The following is a 20,945-nucleotide window of genomic DNA, read 5'->3' on the forward strand; positions in this document are numbered from 1 at the left end:
TCTGTGCCACCCCATGGACTGTAGCTCACCAGGCTCCTTTGTTCATGGAATTTTCCAGTCAAGAATACTGGAGTGAGTTGCCATTTCCTCCTTCAGGTGATCTTCCCAACACAGTGATTGAACCTTCCTCTCTTGCATCTCATGCTTTGGGAAGCGAATTCTTTACCACTTAACGCCACCTCCAGTTTACTACCTGGCCAGAAATGGAAAATGTGGAAAAATCTGACAAGAACTTTGGGCCCAAAGAGGGTGTGTGGAAGTGAAATTCTCTTCCTGGAAAGAAATGTTTTTTTCTGTGCCCAAGCTCTTGTTTTGCTTCCTGAGTTTTTGGTGACAGGAAAAACCGTCAAAGAACAGATGAAGGCAGTAAGAACCCACCCGTGTTCATTTCAGTAGCCCAAACACTTGACACTTACACAAAGGAGAAAACAAAGTACACATTGAACATTTATTTTACTTTTGCAGAACAAGAGTCCTAGATAGTTGCTACCATGGCAGCTTAATTTGGACAAAGTAACCAGTAGGCATCCACAGGATTAATTATACAGCATTGATGTATTACCATAGCAGAATACACAGTGACTCACTAAATTATGTAACCACCATTTTTCTAGGAAAAACTGATCTAATTGCATAAATACTGAAATAGGTGAAATAAAAAACACTAAAATTTTGAATAATGTACTTTTAGTTCTCCACAGTTGTTTTTTTTTTTTTTTTGGTGTAAAGCAAGTATAATTTGATTCTTATATAGACAATTTATTCATATAATTTTCAAGTTTTTCAGTATGGGAAAGTCATCCTCACTGTGACCCTCTGCAATGCTGGGTCCACAATACTCCCTGGGTGGGTTCAGACTCAACTCACACATCTACAGTCTAAAAACAGCACATCAACTGAATGCCAGTTTCCCTCAAGTTATAAGCAAGAAAAAAAAAGACTTTGCCAATTAGAACAGTTTCCAAGTCAGTATGGACATCTAGGCAAGGATGCAATGGCAGCATCCGAGCCCTACGGAGAAGAGGAGGAAATACTACAGATAGAGAAAACTGGAAGGTTTTATACCCAGAGCATCAGGGTGAGCAAACCAACTGATGGTCAGCACAACCACCTAGCTGCTCTTTGCTCTTCAGATGAGAGAAACAGGGTGACTCATCAGGGAAGCAGGAACGTTCTTATTATAAGCTAGGAAAATGAAAAGGTCCCAACCAGGGCATGAACGTATTCTGGAAAAGAACAGAGCCCTTACTATAACATTGGTCACAGGCAAACAAAAGAGGGTTTCTACCTGTAATAGCATCCTTGTTTAATTTTTCAAACCTAGGTAAATAGTGAAAATACTTCCAGGCCTCAGGAAGCACATCCCCTGGACAGATGTAGAAAGTCATGTTGAGTTTCTGTTGTCTCTGCTGACCTGTCTATAAATGACCATCCACAGGACAGTCAGGGACACGGGAGGCAAAGTTCCTCGGTTTGGGGCAAGTGTTTCAAGGGCCTGCAGCTAGCGCGGTTCCATGTGGCTTACTCTTCGTGCGGCACTTTTTTATTGTGTAATTTATAAATTAAAGACACATTTTGGATTATGCAAGAGTATTCTCAGCTTTCCAAGGCAGATGATTTTAATGCTAATATGCAGGAAGTTATGACTATCAGAATTCTTTTTTTTTTTAAAAAAAGGCCTTTCATGCCACTCAACAGTGGAAATTTCCTTGAAAGCCAGAGATCTTTAAGTATTGATATAAGCAAGCAGATGACCAGAGTCAGAAGCCTGGTTCATGAGTTTGTTTACAAAGACATGGACAACGACCACAGACCCAGAGGAAATGGACCTAGTGTTGGCGTTGGTACAAGGTGGCCTGCAACAGTTCAGTGAAAGGAACATACTAGAAAACTACTAGACAAAGTTAATTAAAAAATATGTCTGTACAGTTATTAAGCAAACACCCATGCAGGCTGTGGGGTTTGACTCTCTTCCCAGAAACGCCCACCACGTGGATGACTTTGGGCAGAGTCAATGGACGGAATGCAGCCACAGCATGTGTCCTGTGGGCGCCAGGCCCCAGACTCCCTGCTGGGGATGAGGAGATGCCCCAAAAGCAGCTTTGCTAGAAACTGCCTCATTTACTAATTTAGGAAAATCTTTCTGGTCCCCAAATCTGGAAAATCAAAACAGGCCCCTAACAACACTCAGACTCAAGCAGCTGGCACCTGATCACTCTCAGATGACAGCCTGCAGCTGGCAACACACATGCTCCCCTTCTTCATGTCTTGCCAGCAGCTGCAGTTGTTGTGGCCCCAGTCTGAGGGCAGAGGCAAGAGCCCCCCAGAAGTGGTGCTTTCCCTCTGGTCCTCACAGAGCAATGCACTGCCCCAACCACTGCCCCAGCATCTTCTTTAGCTTTGTTTAGGGGTAAGCAGAAAAAGAGGAAAGGGGGAAAGACACCTGCTACCCCTATACAGGGAAGCTGCATGTGACCCACCGACCTCTGGGCAAGGAGGTCAGCTTCATAAAAGGTTTGTAGTTAAAATTCCCCATTTTTAATCCCTCACCATGACAGACTTTCAAAGTCGGCAGAACTTAATGAGACACACTTATTGCTCTTTGTTTCCAAGAGACTTGCTCTCCAGGAAGGGCTGGTTTATATTTTCCAATTGAGAAGCCAACCAGAAAACCAGAGAAGCAATTAAGGCGCCAGGGCCTGGACATCAGGGACTGCTCCCGAGACTCGTGGGCCACTTGTGCCCTCGGGTCGCTCCATCCCACAGGCCGGCTAGAGATGGGTAGGTGGCCAGCCCGCGGCCCCTGAGTTGGGCTGTGCCTGACAAGTCCCAGAGCTCCAGTCTGGTAGGTGTGAGAGGGGCTACACCCTGACCAGAAGTTCCAACAGGATGTGGGGCGAGGAGTAAAGACAGAGGTGGAGCCTCAAACACCTGGCTGGCTGGATGGCGCTCTGCCCTGGGGGAGGAGGGCCGCGCTGGGCCGTGGGTCTGACTCTGGTTTACCCAGCACACTCCATGCATTCCAGAAGCCATCTGTGCCTCTGTTTCCTTTTAAAACTTACACTGTCATTTAAAATGCAGCGTGACAAAAGTGTAAACACCACATTTGTCCTGCACATCATTCACGAGGGGGAAACTGTAACACCCTTGTCAATGAGACCAGGAGGTTCCAGACTGGCTGGGCGGAAATGGGCTCCCGGAGCCCCTTTAGAAGAATCTGCCTCTAACCTACGAGTACGGGAATAGAAGGGACACAGGTCCGCCCTGCCTTGTGGCCATCTACTTGCAGCTTTCAGGCCGGAAACCACAACTGGGGCTGGGGGTTGGGGAGAGGGAGGCAATCTGGCTGCCCACAAGGGACAGGACCCTCTAGAGGTGGGAGGCTCAGCATAGCAGATGGGGGAGGGGCAGCCCGCCTTCCCTAAGTGGTACTGACGCGACAGCTCTGCCTTGGGTAGAGGAGATAGACGCCCTGTCCTCAGAAGCAGGGAATGCCAGGTTCTCACCCCATCTGTCCCATGCCACTCTCTGCCCACTGCAGTGGCCTCCGTGCCCTGGCCCTGGGGGCCTCAGCCTGGCCAAGCCCAGCAGAGCCCCCAGCGGCCAAGGAGCAGGGTGGATTCCAGCAGCTGCTGATGGCTGGCATGCAGGAGCCAGTTCCCCACACTGGCTCCAAATGAGGGGTTGCCTGCTGGCACCTGGACACGGCTCCAGCTTCACAGCTGTCCCAAGTGGTCATCACTCATAGAGGAGTTGGGGCTTGGCCCGGCTGCTGGGGTGCACAGAGGCTGCCGGGAGGAGGTTGTCAGGGGGCTCGGCCATGGCTCAGTGGCAGCTGTGTTCTCCAACCCAATTCAAGTTCCTGCCAATTCTGACTGACAGCCCCAGAAAAAAGTAGGAAAGGCTGCCCACCTTGCCTCCCACAATGACTGTGACCCGTGGAGCCAGGTGGTCCCACACCCACTGTCCACGGGGAGGGGGCAGCAAAGGGGGTCCCCCGTCAGTGAAGGGGGGTGGTGTGTTGCCCCCATGGCTTTGGGACTCAGGGGTGTGGCCGGGGGTCCTCGGGGAGCAGCAGCCTGGAGCTGCCATCCGGGGGCTGGGTGGTGGCTGAGGCCAGGCTCTGCATGGCCTCACGCTGCTGTTGCTTGGCCTTATTGTAGAGCAGGACGCCAGCTGTGACCAGCACGGTGCCCACAGCCGATAGGCTGGTGACTTTGTTACCGAAAACGATGACGCTGAGCCAGATGGACAGGGCATGCTTTACAGTGCTGGCGACGCTGCAGGAGAGCAGGAAGGTCAGTGGGGGCCATAGGTGCCTCTGCTAACCCCCCTTTGTGTTGGGGTCCTATCTACTAGAACAGAGATCACAGAGAAGAGGGACAACAGAGCTGGGTGCCATCTTCAGGCTCAGCCTCGTGCCTTACTTTATCCTTTCTTTGACGGAAATATTTCCAAGTGAACTGTAGGCATTACAACCTTTCACCCCCAACACTGCAGCCTACTCCCCACAGAGTGGGAAGTGTTCCCTTAGGAAAGCTGTCTGGGAGTGACACCATGCTGCTTGCTCACTGCTGGGACCTTGTGAGGATGCAATGACCACAAGGGTTTGTCTTCTGGGCTGCCATTATGGATGATTTAAAGTTTACTTTTGTATTTTTCTGTCGTAAGCTATTTTCCTTAAAAAGAATCGGTTTCCTGTCTTTATAATGGACCTCCACTAACGACCCCTGAAAAGCAACGTTTCAGGGGTATTTGGAAATAGTTCCTGCTTTCCAACAGGAAACAGACCCATAAAACACAGTGACAGTGCGAGCTCAGGGGAGCGGCACCCAGGCCCTGACAGCCCCGCGGGCCCCTCCCCAGATGCAGGAAGAGGGCCGCCAGGTCTGAGAGCAGCATGGGGCCCCTGAGGCCCTCAGTTCTGCGGACCATCCTGCTCTCCCGTGACTGTTCTGAAGTTAAAGGACAAAGGTCCGCTAAAAAGTTTCCACAACAACACGGCAGCCAAATCCAAGGACAATCACTGGGTGGGTTTTCAGGCTTGCTGGCGACTTGGGCTCCTTCCTTTCTGTTACCAAAATCCCTCTGGTGCAAATCAGCACTAAGGCTGTTCAGTTAGGGAAGAAGCTCATGAGACCCGAGCTTGGTGCTGAGTTCCCAGCAGGGAGTCAGTGGCCATGTGGGGCTGCTGAGTGTGAGCTGATTAAAGTCAGAAAAACAGACTTCAACTCCTCAGCACTCTGCCAGTTCCAGGTGCTCAGGATCCACACACGGCCAGGGGCTCCCACCTCCATCATCCCATGAGATTCCCCGGACAGTGCTGTTCTGGGGAGAAGTACCTCACAACACTGAAAGGAACTCTATTCTGTGCACAGCTTCCCAGTGGGGATCCCCCTAAAAATCCATTTCACAGACTTTCCTATTCATGTTTCAAATGGCACGATACAGAATGACCAAGTAATTACGACCCCTGGGCACAGCGACCACTACACTTGTGACCCACAATCACAGAGCCCTCTGATAAAAACGTCAGATGGCAAGCGTTCCCCTCTGCATGTGACCCGGATGCACCTCATCTCCTGTCCTTACCTGAAGGTCACAGGGGAGATCCTACCCATGAGGGCGTAGGCCGTGACACTCTGCAGGTGGAATAGCACGCCGTCCGCCAGCAGCAGCAGCACCACGTCCTGGCTGTAGCGGAAGCTCCTCCCGCTCCTCCCGATCACCGGCAGGTCCTGCACCAGAACCAGAGGGATGCCTGCTGCGTGGACCTTGGGGGAACTCTGGTGGCACCTGTGCCCCAGGGTCTGGGTAAAGGGAGTGACACTGCAGAGGACTCTGGGGTGGCACGTGGACAGCAATGATCAACACTTTACACACGAAACACACACAGCCTCTAAGCACATGACAAGATGCCCAACATCACTGACCATCTGCTAAGTGACTTCAGTCGTGTCCGACTCTGTGCAACCCCTTAGACGACAGCCCACCAGGCTCCGCCATTCCTGGGATTCTCCAGGCAAGAACACTGGAGTGGGTTGCCATTTCCTTCTCCAATGAGTGAAAGTGAAAAGTGAAAGTGAAGTCGCTCAGTCGTGTCCGACTAGTAGCGACCCCATGGACTGAAGTCCACCAGGCTACTCTGTACATGAGATTTTCTAGGCAAGAGTACTGGAGTGGCTTGCCATTGCCTTCTCCACTGACCATTAGGGAAGAACAAATCAAAGCAACACCGAGGGGGCTTTCCTGGTGGTCCAGTGGTTTAGAATTTGCCTACTAATGCATGGGACATGGGCTCCATCCCAGTCAGGGAACAAAGATCCCACATGCCACATCGTGACCATGTCCGTGTGCCACAGCTAAGCCTGCACTCCAGGGCCTATGCTCCGCAACCAGAGAAGCCACCATAATGAGACGCCCAAGCGTAGCAACGAAGACCCAGTGCAGCCAAGACAAACAAAGACAGCCTCAGGGAAAAAAACTACAATGAGGTACCAGCTCACACTCATCGGGATGGATACCATCAAAAAAACAAAACCCAGAAACAAGAAGCATTGGTGAGGACAGGGGAAGCTGGACCCCGAGCACTGTAGGTAGGAATGCAAAATGGTGCGACGGCCGTGGGAAAACAGACTAGTCAGACCTCAAAAAACTACACACAGAACTGCCATGTGATCCAGGACTCCACTTGTGGCCTGTACCCTGAAGAACCGACAGCAGGGTCTTGAAACAGTACTTACACACTCACATTCAGAACAACATTACTTAAAACAGCCTAAAAGTGGAAGCAACCCAAATGTCCATGATTGGAAGATTGGTAAACAAAATGTGGTCCAGCCATACATCTATTCAGCCTTAAACAGGGAAGAGGTCCTGACACCTGCTCCATCGTGGATGGACCTTATGACACGAAGTTGAGTGAAATGAACTAGATGCAAGAGGACAAATCTTATGTGATTTCACTTCTGTGAGGTCCCTGGAGGAGTCAGAGTCACAGAGACACAAGGTAGGAGGGTGGGAACTGGAGGTGAGGGAGGGGGTAACAAAATTCAGAACCCCTCCCCCAACACATGCCTCTTTGGCATAAGGATTATTTTTGAGGTGAGGCACTGAGAAAACAGCAGGTGCCAGAAGGGTGCTCTGACCTCTCTTTTCCTTCCCAGAAGCAGGAGACAAACCCCACGTGGGAGCTGTCCCTTCCCCCCAACCAGGAGAAGAGGGGACTCAGGGGCCTTGTCACCATCCCCCTCATCCCCCTTCAGCCGCCCCAGTGTCTCAGTCACTTGCCCACAATCACCTCCTCATTCACCCTGACGTGGAAGCACTGAGGTTCTGCCATTTGTTTGGGGCTTCATTTGCTCCAGCATCACATGAAGCTCGTATTAAATGAATTTATGTGCTTGTCTCCTGTTGATCTAAGTCAGTTTAACTCTCAGACCCAGCTGGAACTCTAGGGGGGTGGGTTAAGTCTTGCCCCCTCTACCCAGTGGGGTGGGGTGGGGAGTTAGCATTTAATGGGTCAGAGCTTCAGTTTGAGACAATGAAAAAATTGGGGTGATGGTCACACAACAATGTGAATAACGTACCTGATGTACACTGGAAAATGGCTAGAATGGTAAATTTGATAGATATTTTATCATAATAAAAAAGTTTAGATGTGCATGTTCTTTTACTCAACCATTCCAACCCCAGAACACAACCCAGAGAAACATCCTCACCCACTAAAGACATGACAGACGGAGTCCCCTGTTATGTGCTGCATGTACAGAGCAGTGGCAGGGCCAGACCACCACGTCTGGTGGGTCAGGGCAGAGCTTGGACTGGACAGCCCAGCACCATGGTGCTGAGAAAACAGGTCCATACAGATGCACACCTGCGCTCCTACAGGAGTCACGACACACGTAAGCAGGTTTGTGGCCACACAGACACACCAAGGGAGCAGCTCCACTAGGAGGGGGCCTGCGAGGGGCTGGGGAGAGACCACTCTGTTTTACATGTTTCTGTCCTGTGACTTATTCTGTTGTGGTCACAATGTTTTTAAGAGAAGAAATAAGAAACAACTGAAGGAGTTCCCTGTTGGCCTGGTGGTTGGGACTCAGCTCTTCCACTGCTGTGCCAAGGTTCAATCCCTGGTTGGGAAATGAAGATCCTGCAAGCCATGAGGTGTGGCCGAAAAGCAACAACATAAGAGTGTGCCTAACACCCTCCTGCCAAAGTTTCCAGAACTGGGGCTGCAGCCCGGCCCTCGGGGCACCGGTCCTGCTTGGGTTTGCATCGGTCAGGCCCCCTCGGGTGTGTGGCAGCCACACAGTGCCAGGCTCACCCCCTTGAAGGTGACTGTGATGGTGGGACTCACCATGAAGAAGATCCAAGCTGGGACAAGCATAGCCACGGCCGCTGTGCTAGTGTAGAACTGCAGCTCCGCAGCCCTGTGGGACAGGGCAGGCGTCTGAGCCTCCCGACCCCTCCAGCCTCACCCTGGCCTACCCTACCCTGCCCCCAGCCTCACTACCCCCTTCTCCCCTGCTATAGGACAGTTACAGCATCCCTGGCCTAGGGCAACTGGAAACAGGTGGGTTTTTCTCTCCAGTTTCAACAAGGTTCTTTTAAAGGCACCAGGGAGATGGGAGGGTCAGGGCTGGGGCACAGGGAGCTCTGGGAGGGTTGGGGCTGGGGTCCAGGGAGCTCTGGGAGTGCTGGGGCTGGGGTCCAGGGCTCTCTGAGAGTGTTGGGGCTGGGATCCGGGGCTCTCTGGGAGGGTTGGGGGTAGGGTCCAGGGCACTCTGGTCTCCGTGAGGCAGTGACACTTACGAGAATCTGTATTTGTCCCCACTGAGGAGTTTTTTAGAGAAAACATTCTGCAAACTAGAAGAAAGAGGAGAAGAGATTATGTGAGCTCAGAGGCCACCTCATATGAAGTGCCTTGTCCTCTGGAAATGGGTACACGTTGGAGTCCTTGAGGATAGCCCTGGGCATCTCTGAGCCAGGCCAAGCTGCCCCTTTCACAGGTGGGTAAGCTGAGGTCTCGGAGGTGGAGGGCATGCCTGGGGTTACCCAGCTCTGCACAGAACCCCTCTTGGCACCCAGAGCTCCCACAAATTAGCTGCAGCCACAGGACAGACAGCATGAGCACAGGAAGACCCAGGGAAACAGGGATAGAACTCCTGGCTGGGAAGGCCAGTGGTGGCTGAGAGGAGACAGGACAGTGTCCAGCTTCCAGACCACCAACACTGCCCCCAGCTCTGGCCAAGGGGACTTGAACCAAAGTGAGGCTGGGGGAAGACACTCACAGGCCCGCCCCCTCTAGGGCTGACACTGCGGGCCAGTGGGAAACCTGGCGGGACTCGTGCGAGGATGGTCCCTGCAGGATAGTGACCGGGAGGTCTGAAGCATCTGCAGGTGAGTGAGGAGGCCTCTGAGACCATCCTGCGCTGCAGTTAACAGGTGAGACGCAAACTGGGACTGAGCTGGGCTGTGTTTCTGGGAACTAGAGAGGCAGAGAAGAAGGCTGAAGGAAACACAGCAAGTATCAGATGGAATGAAAGGTGGTTTCTCGTCTTACTCATGCACCACTCAGAAACCCTCTGGTCTCTCTGGAAGTACCAGCAATGACAGAAGCTTAGACACAAGTGCTGCTGCCGCCTCCCTTCTCCCCTCAGAGACGGCGATGCGTAAGGAGGAGGCTGCGTGGAGCTGTCAGCCATCGGGCCTGATGCCCGCACTCCGGCTGTGGGACACGGGGCTCCAAGTGCCCAGCTCCCACCCTGCAGACTCACCAGTCCATGATGTTGGTGGACAAGGCGGCTGAGAACCCCAGGAAGTTGAAGCTCATCTCGGTGGCTGTGCACAGTGCCAGGCCACCCATGACCGGGACGAGAGAAAGGTTGACCAGTAGACCTGCAGAAGGAGAGCACAGGGCCGGGCTGCAGTGTCCCCCTGTGGACCCAGCTGCCCCTCAGGGATGCTCTGCTCACTTACCTCTCTCTGGAGGGGAAAAATAGCACATGCCTGTGTCACCCACTCTGGCCAGGCACGTGGGGCAGAGGGCTCCACACCAGAGTCGCCAGCTCCAAGCCCCACTTTCTGCACCCCACCCCACAGTCCCCAAGCTCTCACTTGTAAAACAAAGGGGCTGAAGGGTGGTCTCCAGGGAAGGCTAGGGGAGAAAGGAGGCCTCACACCTCAGGGCGGCCAGCCCTCCTGCCTTTATAACCAACAGTCTTGACAGGAGGATAGAAAGTCCTTTCAGGACAACAGAAAACTTTGTCACTGGGCACAGGGCCTCCAGTTCTCCTCCACCTCCCATGCCTTTACTTTGATTTCAGACATGGCATTTTATTTATCTTGAAATTCAAAGCAGACGAAGGGACAAGCCTTTCACGCTTAGCAAAACAGAGCAGAAGCGCAGCCCTCAGACAATCTGGTAACCTCCTGAGACTGTGACCACTAGCCCGCCCAGGACAGTGCTGTCCACACAGCAAATCCATGGGCCTGTGAGGCCTCGAGTGTCACCATAGAAGGAGGTGTCTGCTGGGTGCGGACCACACATGGGGCCATGGCTGGGAGACCACTGAGGAGGCAGACGTCTGCACAGTGGGCGGTGGTGGGTTCAGGGCTCTGCTAGGGCTGTGCCCCTTGACAGGACCCATAAGGCTGGGGTCCTGTCAGGGGTCACCCCTCTGGGGACTCCACACCTTGGCCCCACAAGTCTGGGTACCTCAGTTATTCTCCCCAATAAATTGCATTTTATCAAGATTTCCTAATTGTTCCAGCAAGACAGCGTCTTCTCCATGGCCTGATGTTCCTAAGGCCCTTGAAGTCCCCTCTGCGTGGTGAAGGCTGCAGTACAGTCAGGCTGTTTCCTGCTGTGTGGGATTGCAGGAACTGCGGTCACTTTGATCTGACTCTGCTTAACCATAACCTGCACATTGGCCTGGCTTCAGGGGCCGGTCTGCAAGATGCCCAGCTGTGCCCTCTCCCCACCACCTCCTCCCCAGGGTGCTGGGTGCTGCCTTGTTTTACCTTCTGGTCATTTCCTAATTGAAGCCGACTCAGCTCCCTCTCTGAGCAGCACTCCTACCCACAGGGCAAACACATGTCACGTGATGATGCTCATCACAGGACCCCACCCCCTACAGGCTGGCAGGAGAGTCAGGGACATGTGTGCAGCTGGACAGTGCCTGCCCCGGCCCAGCTTAGAGATCTGTGATTGAGTCCCATCTGCTGAGCCTTGGAGGGCCACAGAGGCATGATGAGGGCCGGGCGTGGGGGGCTGCTCACCAGTGTGCTCCCCCAGGACCGTCCGTGACAGGATCACAGTGAAGATGGGAGCCGAGCTCTTCACGGTCTCAGCAAAGGACACTGCCACATTTTTCAGGCTGACTAGACCCAACACCACTGTTGCAAACCTAAGACAATCAAAAGTCTCACGAATCAGTGCATTCCCTCCCTCAGGAGTCAGCCTGGAGGATCTACCCCAACCCTGCTCCCCACTCCCAGGATCACCTGATGCTAATGGTCAGCGAGCTGGGGGAAGAGGTTTCACAAAAGCAGAGAAGATTCAGACATTGAACCTGAAATGTCCACAAGCTTACCTCATCAGACCCACGAACAGCATGGTCATGATGAAATTGGGTGGGTAAGAAAGCCGAGTTTTATGCTGATACAAACAGCAGGGAACGAATATTTTAACACAGCCAATAAGCGTAGTTGAGAGCATCTGCACAGCCCCTGGAGGAGGAGACGAGGCCTGTGAGCAGAGGGGTTCCCCAGGGCTCTGTCCCCATCAACCTGGGCAGCTACCTAGTGAACAGAGGGGTTCCCCGGGGCTCCGTCCCCACCAGCCCAGGCGGGTACCTAGCATGCTGGGTTCCCCTTCCAGCAGGGACAGGATGTACTTGTTGAGAAACAGGGTGCAGAAGCTAAAGAAGAACCAGAGCGTGAGGTAGGTCAGGGCGCGGGCGCCCCACACGCCCAGGTCTGCCTCGATGACGGTAGTCTCCGTGACGGTGACCGTGAGCACCTGCTCCTCAGGGCTGCCATCGCTCTGGCCGAACGCGATCTTCTCACTCCGGTGGCTGAACACGGGGGCCCAGGCCAGGAGCGGCCGTCCCCCAGGCTTCTCCCCAGGACCCGGGTCCAGCTCCACCAGGGCTGGGGGCTTCGCGGACGCCGACATCTCAGGGGTGGCAGAGAGCTCGGGTCAGGGACCCAGGGACAGAAGTGGCAGCCATGGTGACACCGGGCGGGGCGTGGGCCGGAGCTGAAGGAAAGGACGGGACGAGGTTGTCGTGAGCGACCAAGGTCCTGCCAGGTTCACTCACCCCTTACAGTAACTCAAAGCACAAACTCGGGACCACAGTTGGCCATGCATCCAGGAGCCCCAAAGGAGCAGGAGCAGGTGCCCCGCTGAGACCACAGCCTAAACCAGCCTAGCCTCCCTTCCCTCCCCACACACCTGACCCTCCAGTAAGTCCCACCCAAACTTTTCTAAAGCACCTGGCGATCTTGCCTCCTCCAGCTGCCCTCCTCCCTTAGCCTCTCTCTCAGCTCGGCAAGCCCTGTGTCTTCACCGCCCGCTGCCCCCACCTCAGAAGCTGTCTCCAGTGCTCTGCATCTCTCTCCACCCACCGGGACCAAAAAGAGTCCAGAAGGGGCCGCCCTGAGCTCCCTCCCACCCAGCTGGCTCTCCAGCTCACAGCGCCCTCCCTCACCCCTTGATGTTTCATCCAGAGTTTTCAGCTGTCCTTGGTGGGAGGGCTGACCAAACCGGCCTATTCCCCTTGACTTTCCATTCCTCCTTTGCATCATCTCTTTCATGGTCCAACAGTTCATCACCCAGGACCTGACAGTACAGTCCCCATCCTTCAGTGGTCAGCCGCCTCCAGCTTGAGGCGGCAGTTTCTGAGCACAGACCCTAGGAGGAGGAGACTCCTCTTGGACCTGAGGGCCTGCCTGCAGGCGGGCAGGGGGCTGCCTCTGTCTTGTGGCCAGGAAAGCATGCTGCTTCCTCCACAGTCTCACACCTCTTGGTTTCTCCGGAGAGGCCTCCCTCAGCCCTAAGACCACAGGCAGCCAGACCCAGCCTTTCACGTGTGCTGGTAGGGGGTGCTTCAAGTTTGGGCTTTTTTCCCCGCTGTGCCACACAACTTGTGGGATATTAGTTTCCCAACCAGGGATTAAACTTGAGCCCTAGCAATGAGAGCCCAGAGTCCTAATCACTGGACCTCCAGGAAATTCCCAGTTTGGGCTATAAACAGTGTCCAAGTGATGACCACCAGCCCAGGAGGCCTGGCTGCTCCTCCCCAGTGACACCAAACAGGAAGTCCCAGCCCCGTGCCCATCCCCCCCAAGTAGCCAAGCTGGCCGACAATGTCCTGGTCCCTCAGATGCTGAGGGATGCCCATTGTGTTTTCACCTAATTGCCAGGTGTATGTAGAAGAGGCATCAGGTATTCAGCTTGCTGTGCCACCCACCAAAAGGGCTGGCTCCTCTACCATTACCACCCCAGGCCCGGTTCTGCCCAGGCTTGTGATGGATTCGTGACCTCTGATGGACTCTGGACCTCTGAGTCCAGATGGACTCATGACCTCTGACTCCCACCCGGGCCAGGGCTCCTGGCTAAGTTGCCACAGGCTCCCAGTGTCCACCCAGTGTCCTCAGTCACTCCACAAGCTCAGCAACGCTTGGGCTCGCCAAGCACCCAAGCCTCCACATGCACACTGACCCTGGGGACGCCACAGCTGTCCCGACGCACGCCAGACCAGGACGGATGTGCCCGGCCCTCCTGTGGGCTCCACTTCCCCACAAGATGCACAAGCCCTTTGACCCCTCTGGCACTGCCGAGGTCAGATCTCCACTAACACCCCATCCTCCCTCCTCTTCCTGGCCTGTGCCCCGTTCCCTCCAGACAGTACCATGCTGGGAGCTGCACCTCCATGGGCAGCCCTGGGCTTCTGGTCTCCCTTCAGTGCCCTGGCACCTGAGCCAAGGAGGAGATGGCGGGGGCCAAGTGCCCATTGAAAAGCGGGAGGTGCTGCTCTAAAAGTCACCAGAAGAGGGTCCCCTGGGAACAAAGACCAGGGCAGGAGAGATGGAAACCTCACCTAGGGCACCAGGCTCCCAGGGAGCTCGACTCAGGCGGGCCTGGACGTGGGCACTCCAAGGACCCCCAGCAGCACACAAGGAGCGCAAGGGGGCAGGCAGCAGACAACAGGGACCACACTGACCAGGATCCTGCCTCTGGACACAGTCTGTAGGCATGAAAGTGGCCCAATCGGGGCCCAGCACCAGAGGGAGGGGTTAGGTGCCCTGGAGAACTGATTCCAACTGTCTGAGGGTGAAGATCAAAGATCAGCGATAACCTAGACAGTGGGGGAGGAGTTACCTCCCGGAAACTGAAGGAGAGACAGACGCAAACTCAAGGAGGGGCATAAGGCAGGAAGCAGTCCTGCAGACAGACAAGAAACTGTCAGGAACAAATCAGTGGGATTAAAAAATGGAAAGCCTAGAGAGGAAACGTCCACGACCTCATGAACCCATGACCCCACAGCGGCCTCAGACTATCTCCCCACAGGGCGTTAATCAGTGACCAGAGCCCATCACAACTTTACTCCCCAGAGAAATGAGCGGTTGCCCCGCCATGGAGCCACCAAAATGAAACCCCCAGGGATGAGACAGACACCATGCATCCTGATCCACCACACTGAACCTGGTGCCGCTGCAGTTCCCCTGCCATGAGCACAACTCTGACAGTGAGAGAGTGACGGTCTTGAAGAAAGCCAAGCAGAGGAGGCTGGATGGCAGAGAACCGAGCACCAGGCCAGGCTGCAGATCCTCACAACTACCATGCCCCAGATCCCGCCAATGCCAGCACCTTCTAAACACTTATGTCCTTGGGAACCTGGTCCACACTCCACGTGCTTAAAACACAAAAATGCCCACATCAATAACATGTCTAGAAACAAAAATTCTAACGCACGAAACAGACAGAAATACCTAAATCAAAGCACAACTCAGAGGAACAACTTCAACCCATTGAGGAGCAAAGAGAAGGAAGTGACCAGGGAGCCTGTGCATGGGCGCTGAGGTCAAGCACAGGCTCCAGATGAGACCTGGGCAAGTCTGGGGAGGGGCACTTAAGGAGGGGCAGACAAGGGAGTGGGCTGCGTGGAAGAGGGGGCTACAGTGCTCCTGCTTCTATGTCCACACACAATTCTGCCCACATGGAGGCCTGGAACAGGCACGCCCCCACAGCAGGGGCAGAGCTGGTTTCCAAACCTCTGCTCTGCTGAACCGAACTAGCCTCCTCGAAGAGATGGCTGAGTTCAGGGCTGGGGCCACAGCGGGGCCGGGAGGAGGGTGGGCTCCTGGATGGCATGAGGCCCACGTGAGGGGTGCCTGCCAGCGAAATCCAGGCGGATTGAGAGAAAGTAAATAACAGCAAAGGGCCAGCACACAGACGACCACCAGGATCAACAAACGGGGAAAGCTGTTCCTTCAGGTACAGGGCCACGTGACCGACGTGACTAGAAGAGGTGCCACCAGGCCCCTGGCTGCAGGCTTGGGCGAGACCCAGCAGCAGAGGCTGAAGCTGGTGAAAGTCCAGCAGTGACAGGATGTTCAGTCTTAGTTACGTCCTGACAAGGTACTGGGCAGCCTCAAAGAGCATGATGGAGGCGCAAAAGGGAGAAGGGAAGGAGACCCCCCTGAAGAAGGGGGGCTGCCCCCTAGACACTTGGATCAGGCCACGTGCTGCACTGCAGACACGCAAACGAGCTGGGATGCGGGGCCCAGGGTCTGTGCACCGGCAGAACCCGGACCCAAGACAGAGCAGGGCCGCGGCTTCTGGATGAAAGTGGCCTCTGCTCCCTGACAGCAGGACAGCTGTCATCCACGCCAGTAAAGAGAGACAGGATCCCGGCCTCACAGCTCCAGACGTACGCTAACAATTCACAACATCCACAGGGCACTTCCCAGGAACCAGGTAGGGTCTGACCCAGCAGGGCACACATAATGACTTCATGGCTCTTGCCAACAATCCTGGGGAGGCATGCGGTCACCATGTGAGACACAGCTTCTGGCCAGGGTTGAACTTGACCGGCTGGGCTGTGGAATGCAACCGTGTGAAACCTCACACTTAGAAGAAAACGTAGGCAGTACCTTCCTGATCCTGGGTTAAGAAAAAAGTACCATTTTTTGGGCTGTGCTGCACAGCCTGTGGCACCTTAGTTCCCTCACCAGGGACTGAATGCAGGCCCGGCACTGAAAATGCCAAATCCCACATTGGACCACAGGGAATTCCCAGAGAAGAAAATCTTAAACCAATCCCCCAAAGCATTACCCACAAATAAAACAAATCAGATGAGGTTGCTAAAGTAAGAGCTCCTGTGCCTTCACAGTGCATCACGATGTAACAGCAACACACTAAACATGCCAAATGACAAGTGACACCTAGAGGGGTCGTGACGACACGACAGGGAGAGAGGATGGATCCCTACAATCCAACAGGAAACATGGGTAACACGCGAGGAAGGAGAAGACGTCCCCACACCCAGTGACCGCAAGAGAAGCCGTCAGCTCTGCAGCTCTGAACAACACACATCCAGCTGGAGGCGCAGAGTGACAGCGCACTCGTGACCCCACAGATTCTGTGGTCCAGGCAGTTGACCAGCGTGATGACGGAAGGGGCTGGGCTCTCGCCTCCAAGCCCACACACGCAGCTCCAGCGGCTGTGAGGGGAAGATCCTCTGCAGGGCTGCATGCACAGGCTCCAGGCCTGCATCAGGGCTGGCAGCTGAGAGCCAGCACCTGCGGAGGCTGAGTCTTCTTAGAGCCTTGGCCCCTTAGCATTTGTTGGACAGCGCTCACGAGAAGCCCACCCTCAAGGAAGGGGTTTACAGAGGGTGAGAACGCCAGGAGGCAGGGTCACAGGTATTACCTTGGAGATCACTGACCAAAGGTGCTGACCTCATCCGTGGTCAGGGAGATGGACACACTACCCACCCCTACTGCCAAAAGCCATCAGTTCTGACAACACCCAGAGCTGCTGGGAGGTGCGGATCCAGAGGCCTGAACACAGCTACAGTGAAGGGCTGGTACCAGAATCTGGGAGAGGACTGGCACCATGCAGAGAGGGACACACCTGCACACCCTACAAACCAGAACCGCCATCCTTGAGGGTCCCCCAGAGATGTCCCGCGCGAGTGCCCAGGGTGGGACTGGTGGTCGCCACCAGGAGATGCAACTATCCACCTGCGAGGAGTGAGAAATTCCGGGTGGCACCCACAGCTGACTGTCAGCCAGGTCCTCTTGCTCAGACAGCAGGAGGGCACATAGCACTTACCACTGGTCACTGGCCAGAGCGGCAGTCCTGGGCAGAAGGCCTGCTCCCGGTTGCAGTGAAGCCCCTCAGTGGCTGTGCTGGCATCGTGCGTGGAGGCTGGGGGCAGCGGCCTAGAACCCAGCAGGTCTGGCTCAGCCAGGCCCACCGGGACCCCAGCTGCCCTCCCTGGCTCCCACCGCAGTCTTCTTCCTCAGCCTCTGTGACTCAAGGCACCTTCACGAGAGGCAGTTCTCATCCTGTGAAAAGCGAAAGGTCAGCAGCCCAACTTGATAACGATAAAAACTGACCTCACCCAGGGCGGCCTGGAGATGGGCGGACCAGGCTGAGCGCAGGGCTCGTGGGGCCCCCACCTCCAGGCCCCTGGTGACACAGGTCCGAATTACCGCTTTCTGGGCTTATAGCACAAATGACAAGAACTGTAATGTAGCCTCTTCACTCAGCTCAGAGCCTATGAGGCAGGGGTTGACTCCACTGTGCTCCTGTCCAAAGCCTCTGCAGGACAGGGTCCAGATGGGGCACTGAAAGGAAACCAGCATCACGTTGCAAAAAGCACACATGTGAGGCTTTCATCACATGCAGGCACTGAGACCTTCCCAGCCTCCACCAACCCTGCAACGAGGGATCTAGACCCTGGGGAGGCTGCCTGGTTCTGAAACGTGGGCGGCCAGGACGACCCAGGCACATTAACCACTGAAGGGAAGCTCGGGGTGGAAGCTACTGACAGGAAGTTGTCAACTTTCCCACCCAGTTTTGCAGAACCCTGAATTCCGAGGCCCATCAGTCAGAGGTCAAGAGTCTCTGTTCTACAATAAGCAACTCAGGATGCTCTCAAACACCTGGTGAGGAAATCTAGGTTGGTTCACATTGTCAGCAGGGCAGTTTAGATAAAATACACTGAAAGCCTACAAATTTCATACTCTTAACTCAGAAATTCCACCTCTAGGGCTTTATTCTAAAGAAATAATCCAACAAAGGCCCAGGCTTGTACATACAAAGATGTTCAAAAGCTTTGTTTTTAAGACGGAGAAGCTGACACTGGCCAAGTGTCAGATTAAAAAAACTGTAACAAACTCTGTCACATAATGGGACACTGTAGCCCTACCAGTTGTGACAAAAATGTTTGTCATAGAGAAAATGAGAGCAGAGTCAGAGTTACAAGCTCTCTGTACATTGTGTTCAGGTTTAAAAAGTACCAATGGTTCAGAAGAACACAAGCCAAGGTAACAACTGTGGTCAGCTCTCAGAGGCAGAATCTCAGATCCTTCAGTTTTTTTTGTTTGCATTCTCTCCATTTTCTAATTTATTTGCATTGAAAATGGATTTTTTAACAAGACCTACTATATATAAAACAGGGAACCATAACCAGTATCTTATAATAACCTATGATGGAATAGAAAAGAATGACAAAGAATGTTATGTATGTACAACTGAATCACTTTACCATACACCAGCAACTGTAAATCAACTATACTTCAATTTTAAGACAAAAATATTTTCTTTAATGTAAAATCTTTTCCTGTTCCCTCTCTTAAGTTCCTTTTCAGGCAGTTTATTATTTCATTCTGCTTTAAAATGTTACTTGCAAGTTAAAGGATTTTGGGTAAAGAACATTGCACTCTACTGAAAAACAAAGAACTTTAAGCCATTAAACAGTCTGCTTCTAAATAGTTTTTTTTTTTTAAACAGCAGCGGCAGGTGAGCAAGGTTTTCAAGGCTTCAGAGCGTGAGTACTGGGGGAGGAGGGGGCGGCACTGCAGGCCCCATAAAACCCCACACAGAAAGTAGGCTGAGAATGACAATGAAGTCTTAGCTCTGGGCCTGACTGGGAGTTTCCCAACCTAATTTACAAACTAACAGTTCGCTAGGACCGGCGCCTGGCAGGACGTCAGTCATATTATTTCCAATTTTTTCAAATCCTGCGAAGACACCAACTGCAATGAATTTGCTGCGGGCGACTGTGCCCGGAGCGGACAGAGCACATTTGCCCGGTTCTTTCAGAAGCGGCTGCACCTGCTGCTCCAGGGCGATGCCCACCTCGGGGCGCACCGGCGGGGAGCGGGTGTTAAAACGCAAGGGCGCCAACCCTGTGTTCCCACCTCCGCCTCTGACAGTACCCCCAGGTATCCAGGCGCTGCGGGTCGCGCCGACTCCCAGCTCCAGCCCCACCTGTGCCCCGCCCGCCGCGGGCAGATTTTGGAGCGGGAACGTGGGGCCGGCCTCGGAGGCCTAAGGTCCACTTGGACGCCTGTAAGGCGTGGCGGGGGCCCACGTGGTGGACGCTGCAGGAGCTGACCCGGCGTGAAAGCGCTTGGGACGGTTCCCTCCCACCACCAGGCGGCCTTGGACGCCCAGGCGCTCGTGTCAAGGCCTGGGGTTGGCCGAGTTTCCAGGGGAAGCGGGGGATCGGCACGCACTCAAAGGGCGACCCCCGGAGGTGACCCGCCCCGCCAACTTTATTCAGCTCTTCACCCACCAAGGAGCCCCCGGGTAGACGCCGAGCGGGCCCCGCAGCCGGGAGGGGTCCCGGCGCGCCGGGACGGACGGAGCGGTCATCCGGGGCCTCGCCGCCCCCTACTCCACACAGCGACCCACCCTCATCCCGGTGACCGCGGCTCAGGGAGTCGAAGGCTGCGGGTCGGGCTGGATGGGCGGACCTGGAGAAAACCCGCAGGTCCCGGCGGGCGACGGGGCGGGGCTGGAGGCGGGGAGAAGCCGCTACTGGCCCGGAAGCCATGCGCCGGAAGTGACGCGTCTGAAGTCCGCCGCAGCTCCTAGCCGTCCCGCGTGACCCATCCCACGGGACTCGTTCCGCAGTGTCCTGAGGGTCTGGGCTTCTAGGCTGCCGCTTGGGTGCTGGGAGCGGGGACGCTCTGCTGGGCGATTCCCGCCGTAGTCGTCCCCTTGGCACCCCCTGGGCCGTACCACATCAGCCCACATGGGGATAGTGCTATTGGGCGATGGCGACCCCCGTGGTCATCCCCTTGGCACCCTTCGGGCCGTACCTCATCAGCCCAGGTGGAGGTGGTGCTGCTGGGCGATGGCGGCGCCGCGGCCTTGGTGCCCTTCGGGCCGTAACGCGTGGCCCAGGCGAGGGTGGTGCAGCTGAGCGATGGCGGCCTCCACGGCCTTGGTCCCCTCCGGGTTGTAGCACCTCGGCCCAGGCTGGGGTGGTGCTGCTGGGCGATGGCGCCCCCTCGCGGTTGTTCTCTTGGCACCTTCCGGGCCGTACCATCTCGGCCAGCGGGGCAGGTGCTTCTGGATAATGGCACCCTCTCACGGTCGTCCCCTTGGTAGCCTCCGGGCCGTACCAATTCAGCCCAGTCAGGGGTGGTGCTTTTGGGAGCCGCCCTCCCCTTCCGGACCGTACCACCGCGACCCAGGAGGGGTGGCAAGTTCGTGGAGGAGCCGACCTATAAGCTGGCTCTGAGTTTTGGTTTCAAGAGACAGAAATTTAAGCCTCAAGGAGCCTCCCTCAGAAGAGGAAAGACAAAGGGACTGTCCTAGCTGAGGAAGCCAGCAACAGAGGTGCTCTAGGAGCAGCTAGATTCCGAGGCCACTGGTTGGCTGAGTTTGGGGAGGTCCACTAGGGGACGTGGCC

General features: G+C 54.9%; 1 protein-coding gene across 4 annotated transcripts; it reads right to left on the minus strand.

Annotated features, from left to right (window-relative positions):
• Positions 1 to 434: 434 nt before the first annotated feature.
• On the minus strand, positions 435 to 20,617 carry SLC35E2B (solute carrier family 35 member E2B). Of its 4 annotated transcripts, none has more exons than XM_055419363.2 (10): positions 20,350 to 20,595; positions 17,348 to 17,583; positions 11,860 to 12,265; positions 11,598 to 11,733; positions 11,284 to 11,411; positions 9,780 to 9,900; positions 8,815 to 8,868; positions 8,360 to 8,432; positions 5,593 to 5,738; positions 435 to 4,280 (listed from the first exon to the last, which is right to left on the minus strand). In XM_055419363.2, exons 3-10 carry the CDS (start codon positions 12,179 to 12,181, stop codon positions 4,043 to 4,045), a joined length of 1,218 nt encoding a protein of 405 aa, XP_055275338.1. In that variant the 5' UTR covers positions 12,182 to 12,265; positions 17,348 to 17,583; positions 20,350 to 20,595; the 3' UTR covers positions 435 to 4,042. The 4 variants fall into 4 exon arrangements, with proteins under 4 accessions (XP_055275338.1, XP_055275340.1, XP_055275339.1 ...); XM_055419365.2 differs by lacking the exon at positions 20,350 to 20,595 and adding an exon at positions 19,940 to 20,305; XM_055419364.2 differs by lacking the exon at positions 20,350 to 20,595 and adding an exon at positions 19,821 to 19,958.
• Between the last annotated feature and the right edge of the window lie 328 nt (positions 20,618 to 20,945).

Source organism: Moschus berezovskii, chromosome 17, assembly GCF_049115385.1.
Source record: "Moschus berezovskii isolate FMDL1 chromosome 17, NW_MosBer_1.0, whole genome shotgun sequence".
In the NCBI taxonomy this organism is placed as follows: Eukaryota; Metazoa; Chordata; class Mammalia; order Artiodactyla; family Moschidae; genus Moschus; species Moschus berezovskii.

Excerpts from the sequence above, each read along its gene's own strand:
- SLC35E2B (XM_055419363.2), bottom strand. The coding sequence starts at position 12,181 with ATGTCGGCGTCCGCGAAGCCCCCAGCCCTGGTGGAGCTGGACCCGGGT. Across the intron at positions 11,734-11,859 it reads AGGGGAACCCAGCATGCTAG|GGGCTGTGCAGATGCTCTCA; the intron begins GTACCCGCCTGG and ends CTCCTCCTCCAG. Across the intron at positions 9,901-11,283 it reads GGTCCTGGGGGAGCACACTG|GTCTACTGGTCAACCTTTCT; the intron begins GTGAGCAGCCCC and ends CTCCTTCTGCAG.